This window comes from Spinacia oleracea, chromosome 4, assembly GCF_020520425.1.
Source record: "Spinacia oleracea cultivar Varoflay chromosome 4, BTI_SOV_V1, whole genome shotgun sequence".
NCBI classification, from domain to species: Eukaryota; Viridiplantae; Streptophyta; class Magnoliopsida; order Caryophyllales; family Amaranthaceae; genus Spinacia; species Spinacia oleracea.
Window position 1 is genome coordinate 17,276,836 of NC_079490.1, and position 17,338 is coordinate 17,294,173.

The 17,338-nt window shown below is 37.1% G+C and overlaps 2 protein-coding genes across 2 annotated transcripts; both read right to left on the bottom strand.

The window, feature by feature from the left end:
- Positions 1 to 1,821: 1,821 nt before the first annotated feature.
- LOC110775431 (eukaryotic translation initiation factor 3 subunit A) lies at positions 1,822 to 8,772 on the bottom strand. Its single transcript, XM_021980032.2, has 14 exons — positions 8,614 to 8,772; positions 8,188 to 8,255; positions 7,548 to 8,029; positions 6,443 to 6,658; positions 5,696 to 6,064; positions 5,554 to 5,583; positions 5,220 to 5,447; positions 4,944 to 5,105; positions 4,491 to 4,712; positions 4,217 to 4,414; positions 3,931 to 4,137; positions 2,949 to 3,029; positions 2,560 to 2,761; positions 1,822 to 2,408 (listed from the first exon to the last, which is right to left on the bottom strand). Exons 2-14 carry the CDS (start codon positions 8,231 to 8,233, stop codon positions 2,080 to 2,082), a joined length of 2,772 nt encoding a protein of 923 aa, XP_021835724.2. The 5' UTR covers positions 8,234 to 8,255; positions 8,614 to 8,772; the 3' UTR covers positions 1,822 to 2,079.
- Positions 8,773 to 11,291: 2,519 nt separating this feature from the next.
- On the bottom strand, positions 11,292 to 16,594 carry LOC110775426 (pre-mRNA-splicing factor 38). The gene is made up of 6 exons (XM_021980026.2): positions 16,191 to 16,594; positions 15,774 to 15,895; positions 15,596 to 15,686; positions 13,955 to 14,075; positions 13,808 to 13,866; positions 11,292 to 12,018 (listed from the first exon to the last, which is right to left on the bottom strand). Exons 1-6 carry the CDS (start codon positions 16,478 to 16,480, stop codon positions 11,565 to 11,567), a joined length of 1,137 nt encoding a protein of 378 aa, XP_021835718.1. The 5' UTR covers positions 16,481 to 16,594; the 3' UTR covers positions 11,292 to 11,564.
- Positions 16,595 to 17,338: the final 744 nt, after the last annotated feature.

Consider the following 17,338-nt stretch of genomic DNA (forward strand, 5'->3'; position numbering starts at 1 on the left):
ATAATTAACCTAATTAATGGTGTCTAGAAGTCGGGGCTTTACACTTAAATAGTAAATGTGAAGCTTGTAGCCCTAAATTTAGCTTTAGCGAGCCTTGAGCTTTAACGAAAAAGGAAAGCCAAAGATAGAATGGAAGGTTTTTCAATGGCTGGATAAAAATGGAATCCACTTCATCGGTTTTAAATCTCGACCATTTAATGTTTAAATAATCTTGTTCGTCGATTTTTTTACCATAAAAATTATAAAAATTTCATAATCGTTTTTTTTTTTTTTTTCTGAAATAAACAAATACAAACAGTTTTTTCCCGTTAAAATTCATTTAATTCATCATCTCCCTGATTATTAATACTATACCTTAGTGGGTGTTTGGTTTGGACACTAGTATGGGTTAGAATCAGGAATGATATCAAGGTGATATGGGTTTTGAACTTGATTTTTAATACCATGTGTTAGGTTCAATTTTGTGGATGAGTTTTTTTTCTTTTATTTGATACCTAGAGTAAAGTTATGAGCCATACTCACATCTCCCACGAGGAAGTAAAAACCCACAACGGTTATGTATTGTCAAATACTCCCTCCGTATTTATTTAAGAGATACACTTGGCCGGGCACGGGTATTAAGAAAGAGAATTAAATGAAATAAAATAATAAAGTAAGTGGGGTTGGGTAGATATTTTAATAAGTAAACAAGTGGGGACCATGTCATTTTGGTGGGATGGGAGGTGGGATGAGTTTATGAAATTATTTGTTTAATAGAATGGTGGGTCATAGGGTAAATTAGATGTATTATTTAATTAGATGGTGGAGTTGATAAGTTACTAAAAATAGCAAGTGTATCTCTTAAATAAATACGGTTGGAAAAGGCAAGTGTATCCCTTAAATAAATACAGAGGAGTACATAACATGTATAAAAAATGGTATGGAAAATGAAAACAATGGTATAAAATAAGATCAATAATAAAAAAAAAAAATAAGAACAATGTTATAAAAGAACAATGGTATATAAAGTAAGAACAATGATATACGGAGTAAAAAATAAGAAAAATGGCGTGTTTATGTGGATAATGGTGTGTTTAAAACTCTTGAAATTTCCAACCAAACACGTGATACATGTACACCTAATGGACAAGGCATCTTGTACATCATGCTTTTCTATTTGTTGAAATGACATATTTATTGTCTTTCATTCTCATTTTTAGTGGGTTTGATGATGTGTTAACAAATTAATGTTGGTGTACATGAAAATCTTGTACGCTATGTATACATGCGCCCTTTTCCCATCCTACTACATGTACATCTAGTGTACAAGACATATTTTTCTATTGGTTGAAATGACATATTTATAGTTTTTCATTCTCATTTTTTAGTAGGTTTGATTCTAAACTCATAACTCATACCTAAAATCCGCAAACCAAACACCCCTAAGTGTGTTTAATTCTAGCTAGTGCAAATATTTAGAATAAAAAAAAAGAAAAAAACAATTTCACTGATACGCAATATTGTGCTGAATGTGTTTTTTTTTGTTGCAAAATTAGTCATAATGGCAGGAATGAAAATTGATCCCATGATCACCTGGAACCAAAAGGAAACTCTTACCAACTGAGCTATCCCCCACTCTCCGTATTGTGCTGAACATGCAGATACAATAAAATTTGTGCTAATGAAAATGTTTCAAGTCCCAACCATGGAATATTGACCAAGAAAGGTGTTAAAACAAATAAATGAGCATAAAAGATGTTATTTCCAACCAAATCCAGGAAGGTACAAAAGAAAGGTGGTTAAAAATCAATTTTCCAAATAAAATTACACACATAAGACAAGTAATTAATATGATGCCAATCTATTATTCGAAAAATACCATGATCAATATCCAAAAAAGTACATCCACCACAAGGTAGGCATCAAAGATATTTCAATAAAAATACATTATCGGAGAGTCAAATGTCCCTCTTAATACTCTCTACTCAAATACTATTCATCAGCATAAATACGAACATTGCCAAAATTGAAAGAGTTTGAACTCCGGGAATAGCCATACAAAGTAACAAAACTATGCGTCAGAACCCAAACACGAGTTGATTACCAACCACCACCTGCACCACGCCTAACCGGAGGTGGGGCCTGACCAGAACTAGGCACTTTACCACGCAAGTGCCGAGGTACATATTTCCCAGCAGCAGGAGCAGCAGAAGCTGCTGCCGCTGCTGGTGCAACAGGTACAGCCTCGACTTGAGGCTTGGCAGGAGTAGGAGTCTCAGAAGATCGAACAGCAGGCTCACCAACAAGGATTTGTTGCCTTCTCAACCTCTCTTTTTCTTCAAGTTCCTGCTCTCGCTGTCGTTGCTTCTCTGCAATCTCATCCAGCTTAGCTTGGCGCTCAGCTTCTTCCTTTCTTCTTCTCTCAGCCTCTGCAAGTTTTACACGCCGCCAAATGGTGAACATACGAAAAAAAATTATATATATATATATACACACACACATTGCTAACATCAAGGCAAGGACTGTAAGCTGAGAGGAAATGGAGGTGGTAGTGGATGTAAGCAGAGAGTGTATGCCTACCTTCACGCTTCCGTGCTTCTTCCTCTTCACGCAGCCTGTTCAATCTTTCCTCTTCTGATTTCAAATAGAAAATCATCTTCCTCTTAGCTAGCCTTTCTTGACTACGTGCCTGGCGAACTTGACGGATATGCTCCTCACGTTCTTGTCTCATTCTTTCGAATTCAGAGTGACGGCTGCTCATCACTCTTTCTTCGAAAATCCTCTGAGAATAAGAGAGATGGTGAGAGAGGATCATAAAACCTTGTATAACACTTGGCAATAAAAGACGATCACCATCTTACGTATTTCAATAATATCAACGAATAGAAAAACAAATATAATGTATCTGATAACAAAAGCAGAAAACAAATTAAGTAATTGCATCCCTTTAGGAGTGATGAGCTGCTAACCTTGTTTTCCATTACACGAGCTAGTCTATTCTTTTGCTGAAGGTCACTTTCATGACGTTGCCTGCTGAGTTCAACCTCAAGCTGTAATGTTATTTTCAAGACCGGTTAGCTTTTCTAAATCTGGTAAAAGCAGCACATGCACTTTGCGAAGCAATTAAGTTTTGCAACAGGAAAGAAAGAATAATAAAGAGTCTGGTAATTAAGTTTGCTTCCATTTATGCACATCTTAGCATATCAAAAGTCTCAGCCTTATATGGCACACAGTAACTTAAAAATCGAAGATACTAACTGGAGAGAGCACAATTAAATGTCTGTTCCATACAGTAGCTCCTCGTGAAGCCCGCTTTTTTGACCAAAGAAAGATTGGAGCTGAGTACTAAAAATCATTGCTATAGGGGTAATAAAGAGAGCAACAACAGAAGCATTTCATATTTATGACTGACCAATATATGTCCATAAACATGTATGCAATAGGATTACCAGGTCTGAAAAAGAAGGCATAACCACCCCAATAAAAGTGTTTACGCCAATTGAAATTAAAGTTAACTTAAAAATTTTAGACACAAAAACCAGAAACCATATGAAGGCAAGTCGGGTACAGTGTTCCCGGGTCCATTTTTGTAGACATTTCCCATACAGTGTTCCCAGATCTAATGCAACACATAATAGGCCCTCTGTCCAGACTTGAGTATCCCAATTGAAAAGCCAAAGTTTGTGAAGTGGTCAGACAATAATTCAAAAATATCATGATGCTAATATGTACATGCATATTCCAAAATCCTCTAGAAAAATAGTTTCTGGAGACACTGCTTTCATAGTTTTAAATTATTATAATAATATAAGTAAACGAAAATGAGACTCAAATTCAGACACATCTTTTTCTTTAGGAAAACCTTAGCTTCTGGGAAGTAATCTCTAAATTTTTGGTGTAACTGTATAATACAGAACCAAGTACGTAGAAACAATTCGAGTTTAAATCTACCTGTTGCTCACGCTCATGCAGAAGCTGTTCCTCAACCAAGCGTTGCTGATATGCAGCTTCAATTAATGGAGCAGCCTCCTCTCTCTTAGCTCTCTCAAGATAATCCATCTGCTTGCTCAACTTCTGAAGTTTTTTCTCCATTTCTTGTTTCTCTCTCAGCTGCTCATTAAGAGCCAGCTCCATCAACGCTTGCTTAGTCAACTTATCCTGAAATGACGTACATCACACAAAATTATAGCACCCACATGCAAGCAATATGAAGAAGTATTTTCAGAAAATAACTCACCCCTTCTATAATTGGTTTCTTCTTATTTTTGGAAAACTTTTCCATAAGTAGAGCTTTTGCTTCTTCCCTCTCACGTTCTTCGATTTCATTTTGGATGCGCTGAATTTTCCTCTTCTCGAATTCAATTGCAAGTCGTTTTTGTTCAGCTTCCTCAGTATTTTTTTGTAGCTTTAGTCTCTTCAACTCTTCCTCACGTTCCTTTCAAGACAACAAATATGTAAAGTCTCTGAAACAGAACTGCCTAGGTAAAAGGTACAGCAATTAATGAACAAACCTTCTCCAAAAGCTGGCGTTCTTGTTCCTCTTTGCGCTGTTCAATTATTGCTTTACGAGCAAGAAGCTTCTTGTGTTCCTTCTCCACAACCTCGGCTAAACCAGGCAAAGTATCTCTGATTTTTGATGCTTTATTTAGGGGAGGATATATCATGGACCTAGCTTTATTCAAAGATGCAGCAAGCGCTGTAAGGTGATTTCTCAAGGTATCAGATTCAAGATCCTGCATTAAACATCATAATGGTTAACATACTTTATCTGGTGCCCCCCTAAAAACCAGAACACCAAAATCTTAACCTAAGCAAAAGACCTATAGGAGTTTAGACGACTCAAAATCCACATGTTAGACGACGCAAAATCAATTAACCGAGATAAGAACCCGAGACAAACATCTGCATACCACAATCTTAATGGAGGCAAAGAACATTAATAAATGCTGGACACGAGAGCTTACCAAAATACTAAACGAAACAGCACCCTTCATATGGTCAACCTTCATGGTTAAGAACTTGTGTTTGACAGCATCTACAGAAATCTTTTCCACAACAGAAAAATCAAAAAAGGGAATCATCTGGGACAAACTCTCAATGGTCATTGTTTGGTAAACTTGGGAAGCCTGCAATGTCAAAAGTAAGATATAATGACACTCAGGGTAGCTATGGCACAGTATACCAATTTACACTTACAAAATAAATTTAGCAGGGATGCAAACATAATACAAACAGTGCACCTGCTGTAGCAATCTCAGGGTTGCTAGCTTTTCCAAAGCAAGACCATACTTCGACAATTGCACTTCTGGTACAGAAGAAGCTGAAGCGAGTTTCCCGCCAATCTTGGAAATTTTGTTCAACAAGGGCTGGACTTTTAAAGACAAATCCATGGGGAGAAACTCATGCTCTAGAAGATGATAAAGATCTTTCACTTCCGGAAGTACACAAGACATAACACCTTTGGAGACCTGCCAGTTGCAAAGAAAGAAAGAAAAGAAAAAATGATGTTAAAGAGAAAAATTTCCCCCCTCAAATTCTCTCTCGAGTTCCCAACACAAGTTATTTTCGTCATACCAGTTCCAAAAGAAGAGCTGAGCGTGAGAGCTGTCAAAATTCAAAAAAAAAACATAAAATAGAACCATTAGACTGGCAAGGAGTGGATACACACACACTAGTAATAAACAAAACAAACTAATGGATAAACAAACTAAATTACCACTTCTCTGCTCTCAGGTTTGGGATCCAGATTAAAATTTATAAGATTGGACATCCTCATATTCCGCTCTTTTTCATTCTCGAGTTCCAAATGAGACGCACCACGGGCATGGTCATAAGGAGGGACAGAGAGGGCAGCCAAAACCACAGATGATGCTATGGTCTGCAAATCCTTCTGGCTTAAGTTTTTGTTGAAGTTCTTTTGGAGCAAGAAAAGCTTGAGCCAAGCATAAGCATGATACAGATGGCTTCCAGAAATCCAAAATATTTCGGTCAGCTTGGCATAGTAAACGACCATCAGTGAAGCCTTTGGGGTCTTCTTAACCATACACATCAAGCCATGGATATCTTCTACCGAACGAAATGCTTCCTGGAGGAAGAACAGATGCCTTGTCAGAAAGAAAGTTTATCTCCAATAAAAGATCAATATGTAGAAAGAAAATTTATCTCCAATAAATTATCAACATATCAGCACGTCAGGATTGCACACAAAAAAACACTTATGTCCTAACTAGCAGAACAAACATCTAAGAAAATAGTATTGACTTGAAACATTCAAAAGAGGATCATAATCCTTTGGCTTTGGGTCATAATAAACAATATCAAAATAAGTATTAAAACTGTTCATAGTGAAGTAGAAAATAGTAGTTGTGTAAAAACAATTCAAAGATTATTTCAGATTTTTCTTCGCTCACTAGTAGCTTAAAACATTTTTTCGCAATAGAAATGTGTTTGGTCATTGTCTCACCTGCCAAAGTTCAAGTTCAGTTGCAATCTTTAGTTGCTCAAATCTTGTGTCGAGATACAATTGCAAGCTTTCTGGAGCTGTCAGATCAGGCCTGTCTCGCTGGTCTTTGTATTTATTCAGATTAGACAAATGGTTCCTGATTATTTCACAGAGTCTACGAAATTCTGTGGTACGTTTGTATTGCTTGCAGAATTGAAAAGCCCGATGTGCTGTCATCTACAAAACAACGGAGCAAACTTTGAGCCTCAAATACTTTACACAAGTCATACAAATCACTAAATAACGGCAGGTTAAATTCAGATAGAGAAGCATGGAACGCCATATGGATCAAAAGAAAACATCCATGTTTTTCATTGGGCATAACAAATTCCTTTAATGAAAGGATACATATTCCATGAAATACAGCTGATGTTAAAAATGAATCTTCACATAGAACTGAAGAGCCATTACTAACAGAAACAAATATAAACACATAAGCACATCATGAGGCAAGCTGGTAAAGAACCAATAGATCTCTAGTCTGTTATAGCACAGTGACAATAAATAACAACTACCTAACCCATCCTTCAGACAATAGATGTAACTTTGTTCTAACAGCAAGAATCTACAGGTCCGCCAATAAGAAAAAAGGGATTAACCATCACCCCATGTTAAGGCCTTTCTCTATCGAAAAACACGTTTGCACCCTTTCCTGAGGTAACCCTATGTATGATTCAGGGAGCTTCATATCTACAGACTATGTAGTGCAGATAAAGAAAAGGAAAAAGTAAAAATGAGAAAACAGGGAACCCCAAGCATGTCCAACAGTAAAATCCAGTAACAGATAAATAGACTCAACTAAATTTTCTTTGGAGTCCCAGAAGTTCACGATTGCTCAACAAATATTAAATTGATCAAATGCTAAACCAATCAAACCCTAAATTAGATTTATAAGACCTACAAACAGGACTCTTACAATCACCTCCCACTATACATACAAATAAATCTCCAAAGATCGAACAAGTGATATGCTTCACCAAAAGGCAATAAAGCATTTCATAAACACGGCAAGCATAAAACAATATTGAAACTGGGAATACATAAACAAAAATAATAGGACACTTACAGCATAAAGATTCTCCAATTTTGAATTATTACGTAAGATTTCCAAAACAGTTCTGTATGTCTCCCACAGAAATTTGAACCATGGTGTAACAAGTTCACGGTCAGACCTGTCCTTTCCCTTCTCACCACTAACATAGCTTAGCATTAGATCCTCAGGCCGCTTATCTGCCTCGAGGTCTTCAACATCAAGCGCTTCTTCTAATGCTTGAGCTTGATTACGAGCAAGCTCAGCCTTCTCAGTTGACAATTGCATGAAATGCTTGATTACTTCCTCTAAAGAGTTCACATTCACTTGTTGGCACACAATGCGGTATTGTATTAAACCATCTTTGGCATACCTACCCTTCCTCATGTCAACACAAAGTTCTATGTATTTAAACATGATCTTTTCCAACGTTTTCTGCCATGCTCTATACCTTTTGGAGGTAATAAGGTCATGAAGCGCCTGAAGGGCATCTTGCTTCTGACCAACATTGATCAGTTCTACATAAAAATGAAGATAAAATAAAGATAAGATAACAAAGAAAATCAGCAAAATACACCATATTGGTAAAAAGTTTGCACATTATGGAGTGCAATAGCATCCCAGAATAAAAATTCGCATACATACGCGCCAATGAAAAGATGAAAAAGTTACCAACCTTCAGCTCGTTTCAAAGCATTTTCCGGTTTCGCAAAAGTAGACATGTTGATCAACGGGAGCTTGCCTCTGCACAATAGACTATTCGCTATGAACACAATATAAAAATGAATCCTAAAAAAACTGAACTTTCATAATAATCAACCCCGTGATGTGAAAAACGCTACAAATCAGAAACCCTAATTCACAAAATTCACTCCATGTGAGCCAATCTAATCCACAATTCGTGACTAATAAACCCTATATTATCCAAAATCAATCCATCAACCCTATAATTAGAAATTCGACGGATCAAATAATCAAACGCATACAAGAATTTCATAAGAATCAATCACGAAAAAGTAATCACAAAACTAAAACAAAAATATTATTACACCGTATTATTTAGCATCATAAAAAAAGGAAAATTGAGAATCATAGAACTGACCTCTGAGAAAACAGAGAGGTCGCCGGAGGTGATGAGAGAGAAAGAGAGAGATGGCAACGGAGAGAGAAAGGATGAAGGGAGTGTGTTGTGGGATGAGTGTGAAGCGGCCTGACCCTAAATCTTCAAAAGCCCGATTACGTTTTACTACCAACAAAGTAAAGGAAACTCCGACCCGTTGTTAGGTTCGGATCTGTTTTAAAGTACTCCCAGGAAGACAGGATCGAAGATTCGTAGTCAAGTTAGGAGTTTTAGGACTTCTTGCCAGTTGCCATAAACAATTTTAGTAATCTACCCCCAAGGAGCTTTAATGGGCCGATGTGCTTGTAAACCTACTCAATTAACTCGTATACTTTCCTGAAATCCTACTTGTACATCCTCTGTCCCAAAATACTCGCACCGCTTAGTCCTATAATACTTGTACCATTTTCATAAATGGTATTTTTTTCTAATTTTATTTTGTTTCTCTCACTTACGTAAGATCCCACCTGTATTCCTAATATCTAAAAAAATATTAAAAAATTCACTCACGCCCTCCACCACCCTCACAGAGTTGACACATTTTTCACTAACTATATTAAAAAAAAATAAACAATATTAAATAATAAGTCAATTATTGTCTTAAACTATGTGTCGGTCAAACCGGTGCGAATATTCCGGCCCGGAAGGAGTATTACAGTATCCCACAGGTATTTCTATTGAATCTTGACTGTATCATTTATTGAAAGCTCGTTTAATTTGCACATGACTTGGCTACTTTTCAAGTAGAAACTACTCGTAAAAAAAAATATCCGTGAACCGAGCATGAAAAACAAAACACCTGAACACTCAAGCCCAACTCGAACAAGCAAATAAAATCTTGATTCAGCTCAGGTATTTCATATTAAACCTAACTCGAACTTTGAAACATGTTGTTGTGGTTACATTGATTTCTTTTGTTTCATTTCACGTGTGTACAATTTGCTCAAGTGAAGGACGTACTCAAAAAATATATACCCGTAATAAGCTTGCCTATAATATTATCCAACTTGAAATTTTTATTATGGAAAGTATCTACGATCATTAAACTTTCCTTAAAACCTTTTATTATCGATTAATTTTTAATACAAATTAGGCACAAAATCAAGTATCTTGATAATAATAGTATATAATCTTCAGATTAAATATATCCTACAAATTATCAAGTCAAATCCATCTGATTTTTCTTTTCTTTTTTAATGAAAAAATGATTTCGTCATAAACCAACTCTTTTAATTTTTTGTTTTAGTCAGAATTAAGCAGTTACTACTACATATTGCAAAACTGAAAAATAATGAAACTATCCTTTATTCTCACCCACCATCTTCAGTCTTCACCACTCTCCCTCATTCCAACCCATAAACTCCCATCATCTTCTTGACTAGATTTCTTCTTCTCCTTCTCTTCCATTTTTCTATAAAACCTAAATCGCTACCGCCGAACAGGACCATAAAATAACCAGTAAGAAAAATGCCACAAAATCCATTCAAAAGAAACAAAACAAAACCAACAGTTTCATCACATTCACGCAGCATTTCCAACATCCCAAACCACAAAAAGAGCATCACCTTCATGCCCAAGTTTCTCCTTAAGACTCTCCATAGGAGGAAGCCGAGCCACCACCGCACCGGTTCCAACTCCACCTCTATCAGTATCAACAAATATCTCAAAGATTCCGGTACCAAAAACGACGATATCAAACTGGGAAAAATCAAGAGGATCAATAAGTTTTTCCAAAGGAATAATAAAAATAATAATCATAATAATTTCATGCAGGTTCCTAGAGGAGTAACTTCCATTATGTCTTTCGTATTCAGGAACGACAAAAGCCGTGGTAAAGACCATCAATGTCAGGATAATAAGCCTCGTAATATGGCTAAGCAAAACTCGAAAAAATCGAGATCGAAAGAGGTTACTAGTAGTAGTGCTGCTAGTACGTCGAAAAACTGTAAGTTTGGTGTGAGTGATGTTGCAAGTCATACTGTAAATGGGGAGAGGGTAAATAATAGGGTGAATTCTGTAAAGAAGAATGGGGAGAATGGGGAGAATGTGGAGGCAAAAGGAGGGGTGAAGATTAAGAGGATTATAAAGGTGAAGATCAGAGAGAAAGAGAAGGTTGAGAAACGGTTCGAGCTTTGTAAAAAGAAGATATTGATGGGAGAGAAGTGTAGACCTCTTCATGGTAGACTTCATTATGACAAAAATGGTGTTTTGGTTCCTCAAGGTATTTCCTGATTGTAGAAGATAAAGAAGATTACCCTTCATTTAGTGATTGTTTTAGGGAAATTTTATCTTTAGCTTTGTCTTTTCACTTTTTTCCAATGTAGTAGTATGAATTTTGTTGTGATTCAATTTGATTTGTATCAACAGATAATATTGGCATTATTAAGGATGTGTTCTCTGCACCTTAGCCTTATTGCTTATTAGATCAGACCAAACCCAGAAAAAGGCAAAAACGCTCACATAAAACATTCCTACCAGACTGGAAACTAGAAAAATCAGACCACATCAGGTGAAGAGAACAAGGACCGCCACGCATAATAATGTCCATAACTTACAGCTTTAATGCATCATACAACATAATAAGCACCCGAATCTTTGTCAAACGTGTGAATGAATTCCAAAATGTAACTGCTGGGCAGGCCAGAAAATTTAGTGAAATCTCAGGAAACAGTCGACTGCTGATTGTTATTGCAGATTCCACAAAACATCAAGTGCAACATGTAACGCGTATGGGCTAACCAAAAGCATACTTAAGAAGGTTACACTCTCCAGAATTTGATGTTAACTAGTTGGAAATGAATCATACAATACAGAAGTATGACAGATGAGTTAACAATTTAACATCAACTGCTGGGTTCAACCAACTTGGGCATAGAAAACATAGATTACCCACATTTTTCAACCTAACAACAAATGTACAATCATATTTGTATCTATAACTGCAACGGTTTCAACCCAAGTTCAGCACGAAGTTTGTTAGCTGCAGCAATTTCTGGATCAGGATGGTCTGTGCCATCATCCTTCTTCTCCTTCTTCCCTTTCTTCTTCTTCTTAGACTCCTCTCGTGCACCATTATCCTCATCTCCATGCCTTCTGGGACTCGGACTCCTACCATGCCTCTTACGGTCACCATCACGGTCATTGCGATCCGGACTCCTACTCCGACTCCTTCGCCTACCACGATCCCTGTCACGCCTATCCCTATCCCTATCCCTATCACGACCATAATCTTTTTCATCTCTGATGCGATAACGATCTCGGTCTCGATCCCTGTCTCGGTAATCTCTATCTCGGTCCCGGTCCCTATCCCTATCCTTGTCTCGATCTCGATCTCGCCCTCTTCCACGTTCTCTCTCATAATCACGGTCATAATCACGGTCATAGTCCCTATCCCAGATGAACAAAAACGAGATAACGTCAACATATAATACAAAGTATATTCCCCATTAACTCTTCAATGCCTCCTATAAGGCTTAACAGTACTACCACATAACGGTCACAATTTGCTCAAAACAGATAGAAAAGATGCAAAAACTAGTATGACTGTTTACCAAACAAATGAGGATAAAAATATAAAGAAATGTGTGACCCATCATACTTCTCAACTGCACACTGCCAGTGCAGAGAAACCTGGCAGGATCATCATATTTTACTGTAGGAAGCTGCTCTAAACCTCTGCATGACAATAGACATGCAGGATATATCACAAAGTTTTTTTTAGTCTATAAAACTGTACGGTTGTGAGTGTGTGATTAGTGTGAAATTTGTGGGATGTGACTAAAAATGGGAACAGCTTCCGTATGGCTAGTATCGAACGCCACATATTGCACAAGCAGATGATCCATAAAAAAAGTACTTAAAGACAACTTAATGTTGAGACACTGCAAGTCAACATGCAATAAGTAATACTTCCACTGTTTCAAAATACTTGCAATACTTTAATTTTATGGCAATGCTGCAATACTTGTAACCTAGCTCAATATGCCAACTTTTTTCTTATTCTTACATATTTCTCTTATTAAAGGAACAAATTAAGGCATATAAATACCCCACTCTCTCATCAATCCCTCATCTCCCCCCTGCTATCTAACCCAAATTACACAACCACCATGGCTCCATACGAGGTCCACGGCACAAGCTGCACTACAATGCGTCCACGACCACCTCAACCAGTGCCATACTGACACGTCTACCAACAAGCACTCACTCTCACCACCCAGTCACCCACCTTCATCAGCACTCTCACCAAAACCACCACCAACCCTCATCAGTGCCTAAACCGCCACCTTCAACGAAAAACCACCATCGTCATCAATCTGGAGAGAGAAAAAGGATCCCCCATCCTCACCACCCTCGAAAGCAGCCACAATCAAACCCATAGTGGTTAGATTTGGTCAAATATTCCGGAACTAAAACCACCATGGCCCAATCACCATGGCGTCAGATTTGTCGAAACAACACAAGAAAAAAGAAACATGAGGTTGGGATTTCTCAAAAACTGCCACTATATGTGGTAAACACAAGAATAAAAAAGAACTTGTCAATCCCCACAGGATATTTCGTTATCTTCTTGCTCCTCTCTAGTTGTTCATTTGAATTTACTGATTAAGGACGGGTTGGACGAGAGAGGGGAGTGGAAGGTGGGGTTAGTGTTGGTAATTTGATAAGGGACACGGTGTGGTCATGAAATGTGTTTAGGAAGGGGAGGGAGGTGAACTGACAGAGGGTGTGGCATGGGAAAACGGGAGGGGGAGGTAAAGAGTTTTAAGTTGTTTAATTAATTAAGCCTATTCCACTCACCTCTTCCTTAATACGTGTGCCAAGAGCTACGTTGCCTATTTCGAGACAGAGGAAGTTTCAATTAAAAATGAAACCATAATTTCTAATATTCATGAAGATAGGACGTCATCAGAATATGTATCATATTACAATGGGATAGTCATTTCCACTCAGTACTTTAAGATGACTACAAAGAAAAGTTATTGAAATTTGCAACTATAACATACTGTCCTAAAGGACATCATGTTCCAACTTTGAACTGGGAATGCAAGTAAGAACACAGACTATTGGAATAACTATAGACAATAAAAATGAATTAAAAACATAGCTCGTCTGTCTCTCATCGGTCAGACGGTAATAAAGCAAAGAAATGTACAATAATGTCTAGTGCACAAACCTGTGTCTGTGACTATCACGTCTCCTATCCTTGTCTCTCACAGGACTCCTGCGATAATCCTGTTGAAAAATAACAGAAGCAAGTAAGAAATGGAACTACAAAGTTAAATTTGCAACAGAAGATTCAAAAGAGCAGGGATTTTAGTACCTTTTCATGTTCATCAACATCTACATCCATCTCATCTTCTTCCTTTTCTTCCTCCTCCTCGAAATCATCTTCTAGGGCACTTCTTCTGGGTTCTAGAGCACCAATGTTCTCAAGATTCCATCTGTTCGTCAGGAACTGATGAGTTAGGTACTATCCTATACAAACCAAAAGACCTCTGAGAAAAAAATATGTGCTAACATGAAGGTGTAGAATGCTTTCAAGCAGACACAACAAAAGTATTACAATTTTCTTACGAGGAACAAAGACACAATAGACTGAATCACAAAGGTACAAAACAACCTCATCACTCCTAGGATTTTAGATACAGAACAGTTCTAACTTTGAGCACTTCAAATTTCCTATAAGTTACACAAGTACATTAAGCTATATTGTAGCGCATAATCTGACAAGAACTTCCACAAAAGAAAACAACCCCAAGCATCCAAACCTTCCAAATATTAGCCATTGCTAACCTATACAATTTGTCAATCAACTCAGCACAGCCTTCTCTTCAAAATTGAATCCCTATGTGTGTATATTTTTTCTTTATCAAAATCCCATGACAAATCACCAATCAGTAATTACAGCTATTGAATCTAATTAAACCCAAAGACCACATCAGAAAACTATGAAAATCCTCATCACATTATGGCCAGCCCTATGCACAAGTTATCTCCCCCCCACAACAACAGCAAAAAAAGTCCTAAATGCATTTTCCCCTTCTCTAAGTGAGATGGAAATAGATTTTCCCTCTCAAATGAATTGCCAATCATATCAACCTAATATCAATTGAACCCGGTGTTCCTAGCCATAGGAAATAGAACTATTATTTATTACTAGCTTTTTAGCCTGGTATTGTCTTAGTGACTGTCATTTGGGCACAACCCTAGAGAGCACAATAAGAGGTTTAATAACAGTTTAAGGAGCTTTTTACTTTTTTTTTTTTTGGGGGGGGGGGGGGGGGTGTCATGCTATTATTTTGCTTTGGATGATTAATCAAACATCATTATAAGAAGTCAATTGGCTATTCCCCAAATGAACACAAATACGCAACAACTAGCTTCCTACAGATTATAAAACTGACAGTGCATACTGTACATGTTAACTATGACTCCGGCGCTTGTTAAGAAACAAACACAAAGTTAGTTGATGTGGGGCTAAGAGAAGTAAAATCACAAATCATGAGAAACCCCACAAGGATACAAGCTAACGATTTACTTTTAGGACTTCAGAGGCAGTGGTCAGGGGCGGAATTAGGGGGGCTGGCGGGGGCCATGCCTCCCATGATATGTCCAAGTATTATGCACTACAGAAGCACATGTCTGTTATAACTCAAGTGGTTATTTTCCTTTATGATTGGATGTGCAAGGAGGTACAAGGTTCAATTCTTAGCTCCCTCAATTTTATACTTAATTTTCTTATTTTATTTTTGTTTTTCAATGTTAAAAAAATTATATGTTAAAATTTGGCCCCCTGTGTATAATTTCTGGTTCCGCCAGTGGCAGTGGTGCTTGTTAAATAAAAGGTCCCAAACAAACCTAAGGAACTTCAAATCAAAAGAACGGAAGAGACCTCACATGTACACAGCTGGTACCAACCTATTATCAGCATGATTATACAATTAAGAAAAGAAAGTATCACCTCTTCTTAATACGGGGCATGGCAATGTCGCATGAATAGTCTTTCGTCAGAAGTTCATCAATGAACTCGTCCACATGAGTCAGCAAATACTCTGTTCACATACAAAAAGAGATTAGCCAAAATCCAAAGTAATAAAGGAAGGCAAGAAGTTGATATAAATATAGATATGAATACATACGCCCATCCGGCTTCCTCATACGCAGCTTTCGGTAATCATTGTACAATGGCTCTAGGTACAAGTAGATATCGGAATCCGTTCCTGTAAGACGTAAATAGAACGCCCCAAGTATCCTCACATACCTGCAGTTACAATAGCCACAATCAACATTGAACCAGAAAATAAACAAAAACACATTAAAATTGAACACTGAATCCAAAAATTTGCCTAACCTCCCACTTAACCAAAAGTTTAAACGAGAAATACAATCAGAAAACAATTCAAACTTGTAGTTGCAAGAAAAAAAAAATCAATAATCATTCATAAGAAAACAAATTCGCCGCAGCTAATTCAATTTCAACACCACGTATTTGAGCTCAAGATAAATAAATTTGAAAAATGCAGCAAAAATAAGAAATATAGAGATTTGAGATTTACTTATAATCTTCGTTTTTGATGAACTCAACGACGATATCTTTCTCGGGTTGAATCTGTAGCATCTTCATGACAAGACACATGAATGGAGAAGGTTTGCGATTACCACCGTAAGTGCCACCCACATGGTCGAGCTCCATGGCCTTGTCGACGAGAGTTTCGGCGGTGAGACCGAAGCATTGTTCTTTCCAGTAGGTGTTTTGGTAGATTTTCGATCGAACTATCTTTTCGACCAAATTTTGTGGGTTCGTTCCCCTTATACTCTTTGCTAGTGGGTCTGTTCGATTCGCCATTGTTGTTGAAGGTCGATTTCAATTTCTGCTCGGTTCGGAAACCTAACCCTAACCCTAGGTTGGAGCTTAGCTCGAAGATGAGCAAGCGTTTCTCTCCCTTTTTCTCTCCTCTCACCCAGATTCGAATATAAAAAGGGCGGTGCGATTTTCGGGTTATGATTCTACCTGCAGGAGTTTCGGAGCGGGTTATGATTCGACCCGCCGAAAGTATTTGAATTTATTATTTTAACCGAAGTTATTATTTCCAAATCTAATCTATTACTTCTATTATTACTATATATTAAAAGAGACATCAGGAATGACACGTGTCATTTCCTGGTGCGATTTTTTCCCGCCAAAAATAATTTCTTTTTTCAACTTTTTTAAAAAGATTTTACTTTGCATTTTTTAGGGAACTAAGATAAAAATGAAATAAAATATAATTGAATTACCATTGATAGAATATGCAATTATTTTGTAAATGTTATGTATTAATTAGATTCCTAATTAATAGCCTCATATCACGCTATTGAACAACAGATAGTTTGTATATTTACTGATGTCCTTCATGTACCGTCTCGCCACCAGATTGATGATATTTTTATAAAAGGTCTTACACGCGTACTTTCTAATGATTTTCGGGACAGTCTTAGCGTACGACAATCTCCCGCTTCGACTGCGAGGATATGATAGAATATGCAGTTATTTTGTAAATATTATGTATTAATTAGAATTCTTAATTATATCACGCTATTGTACAACGGGTAATTTGTATAATATACTGACAATACACAATCAATGAAAGTCAGGGGAATTATTTCTCACAACTATAAATGTAACTACGTAGTACATGATATGTTATTGGAGGAAAAATTAATC

Excerpts from the sequence above, each read along its gene's own strand:
- LOC110775431 (XM_021980032.2), bottom strand. The coding sequence starts at position 8,233 with ATGTCTACTTTTGCGAAACCGGAAAATGCTTTGAAACGAGCTGAAG. Across the intron at positions 6,065-6,442 it reads CTGAACTTGAACTTTGGCAG|GAAGCATTTCGTTCGGTAGA; the intron begins GTGAGACAATGA and ends TTCTTCCTCCAG. Across the intron at positions 4,415-4,490 it reads AACGCCAGCTTTTGGAGAAG|GAACGTGAGGAAGAGTTGAA; the intron begins GTTTGTTCATTA and ends TTGTCTTGAAAG.
- LOC110775426 (XM_021980026.2), bottom strand. The coding sequence starts at position 16,480 with ATGGCGAATCGAACAGACCCACTAGCAAAGAGTATAAGGGGAACGAAC. Across the intron at positions 15,896-16,190 it reads ATCAAAAACGAAGATTATAA|GTATGTGAGGATACTTGGGG; the intron begins GTAAATCTCAAA and ends TTGTAACTGCAG. Across the intron at positions 14,076-15,595 it reads ATGCCCCGTATTAAGAAGAG|ATGGAATCTTGAGAACATTG; the intron begins GTGATACTTTCT and ends CCTGACGAACAG.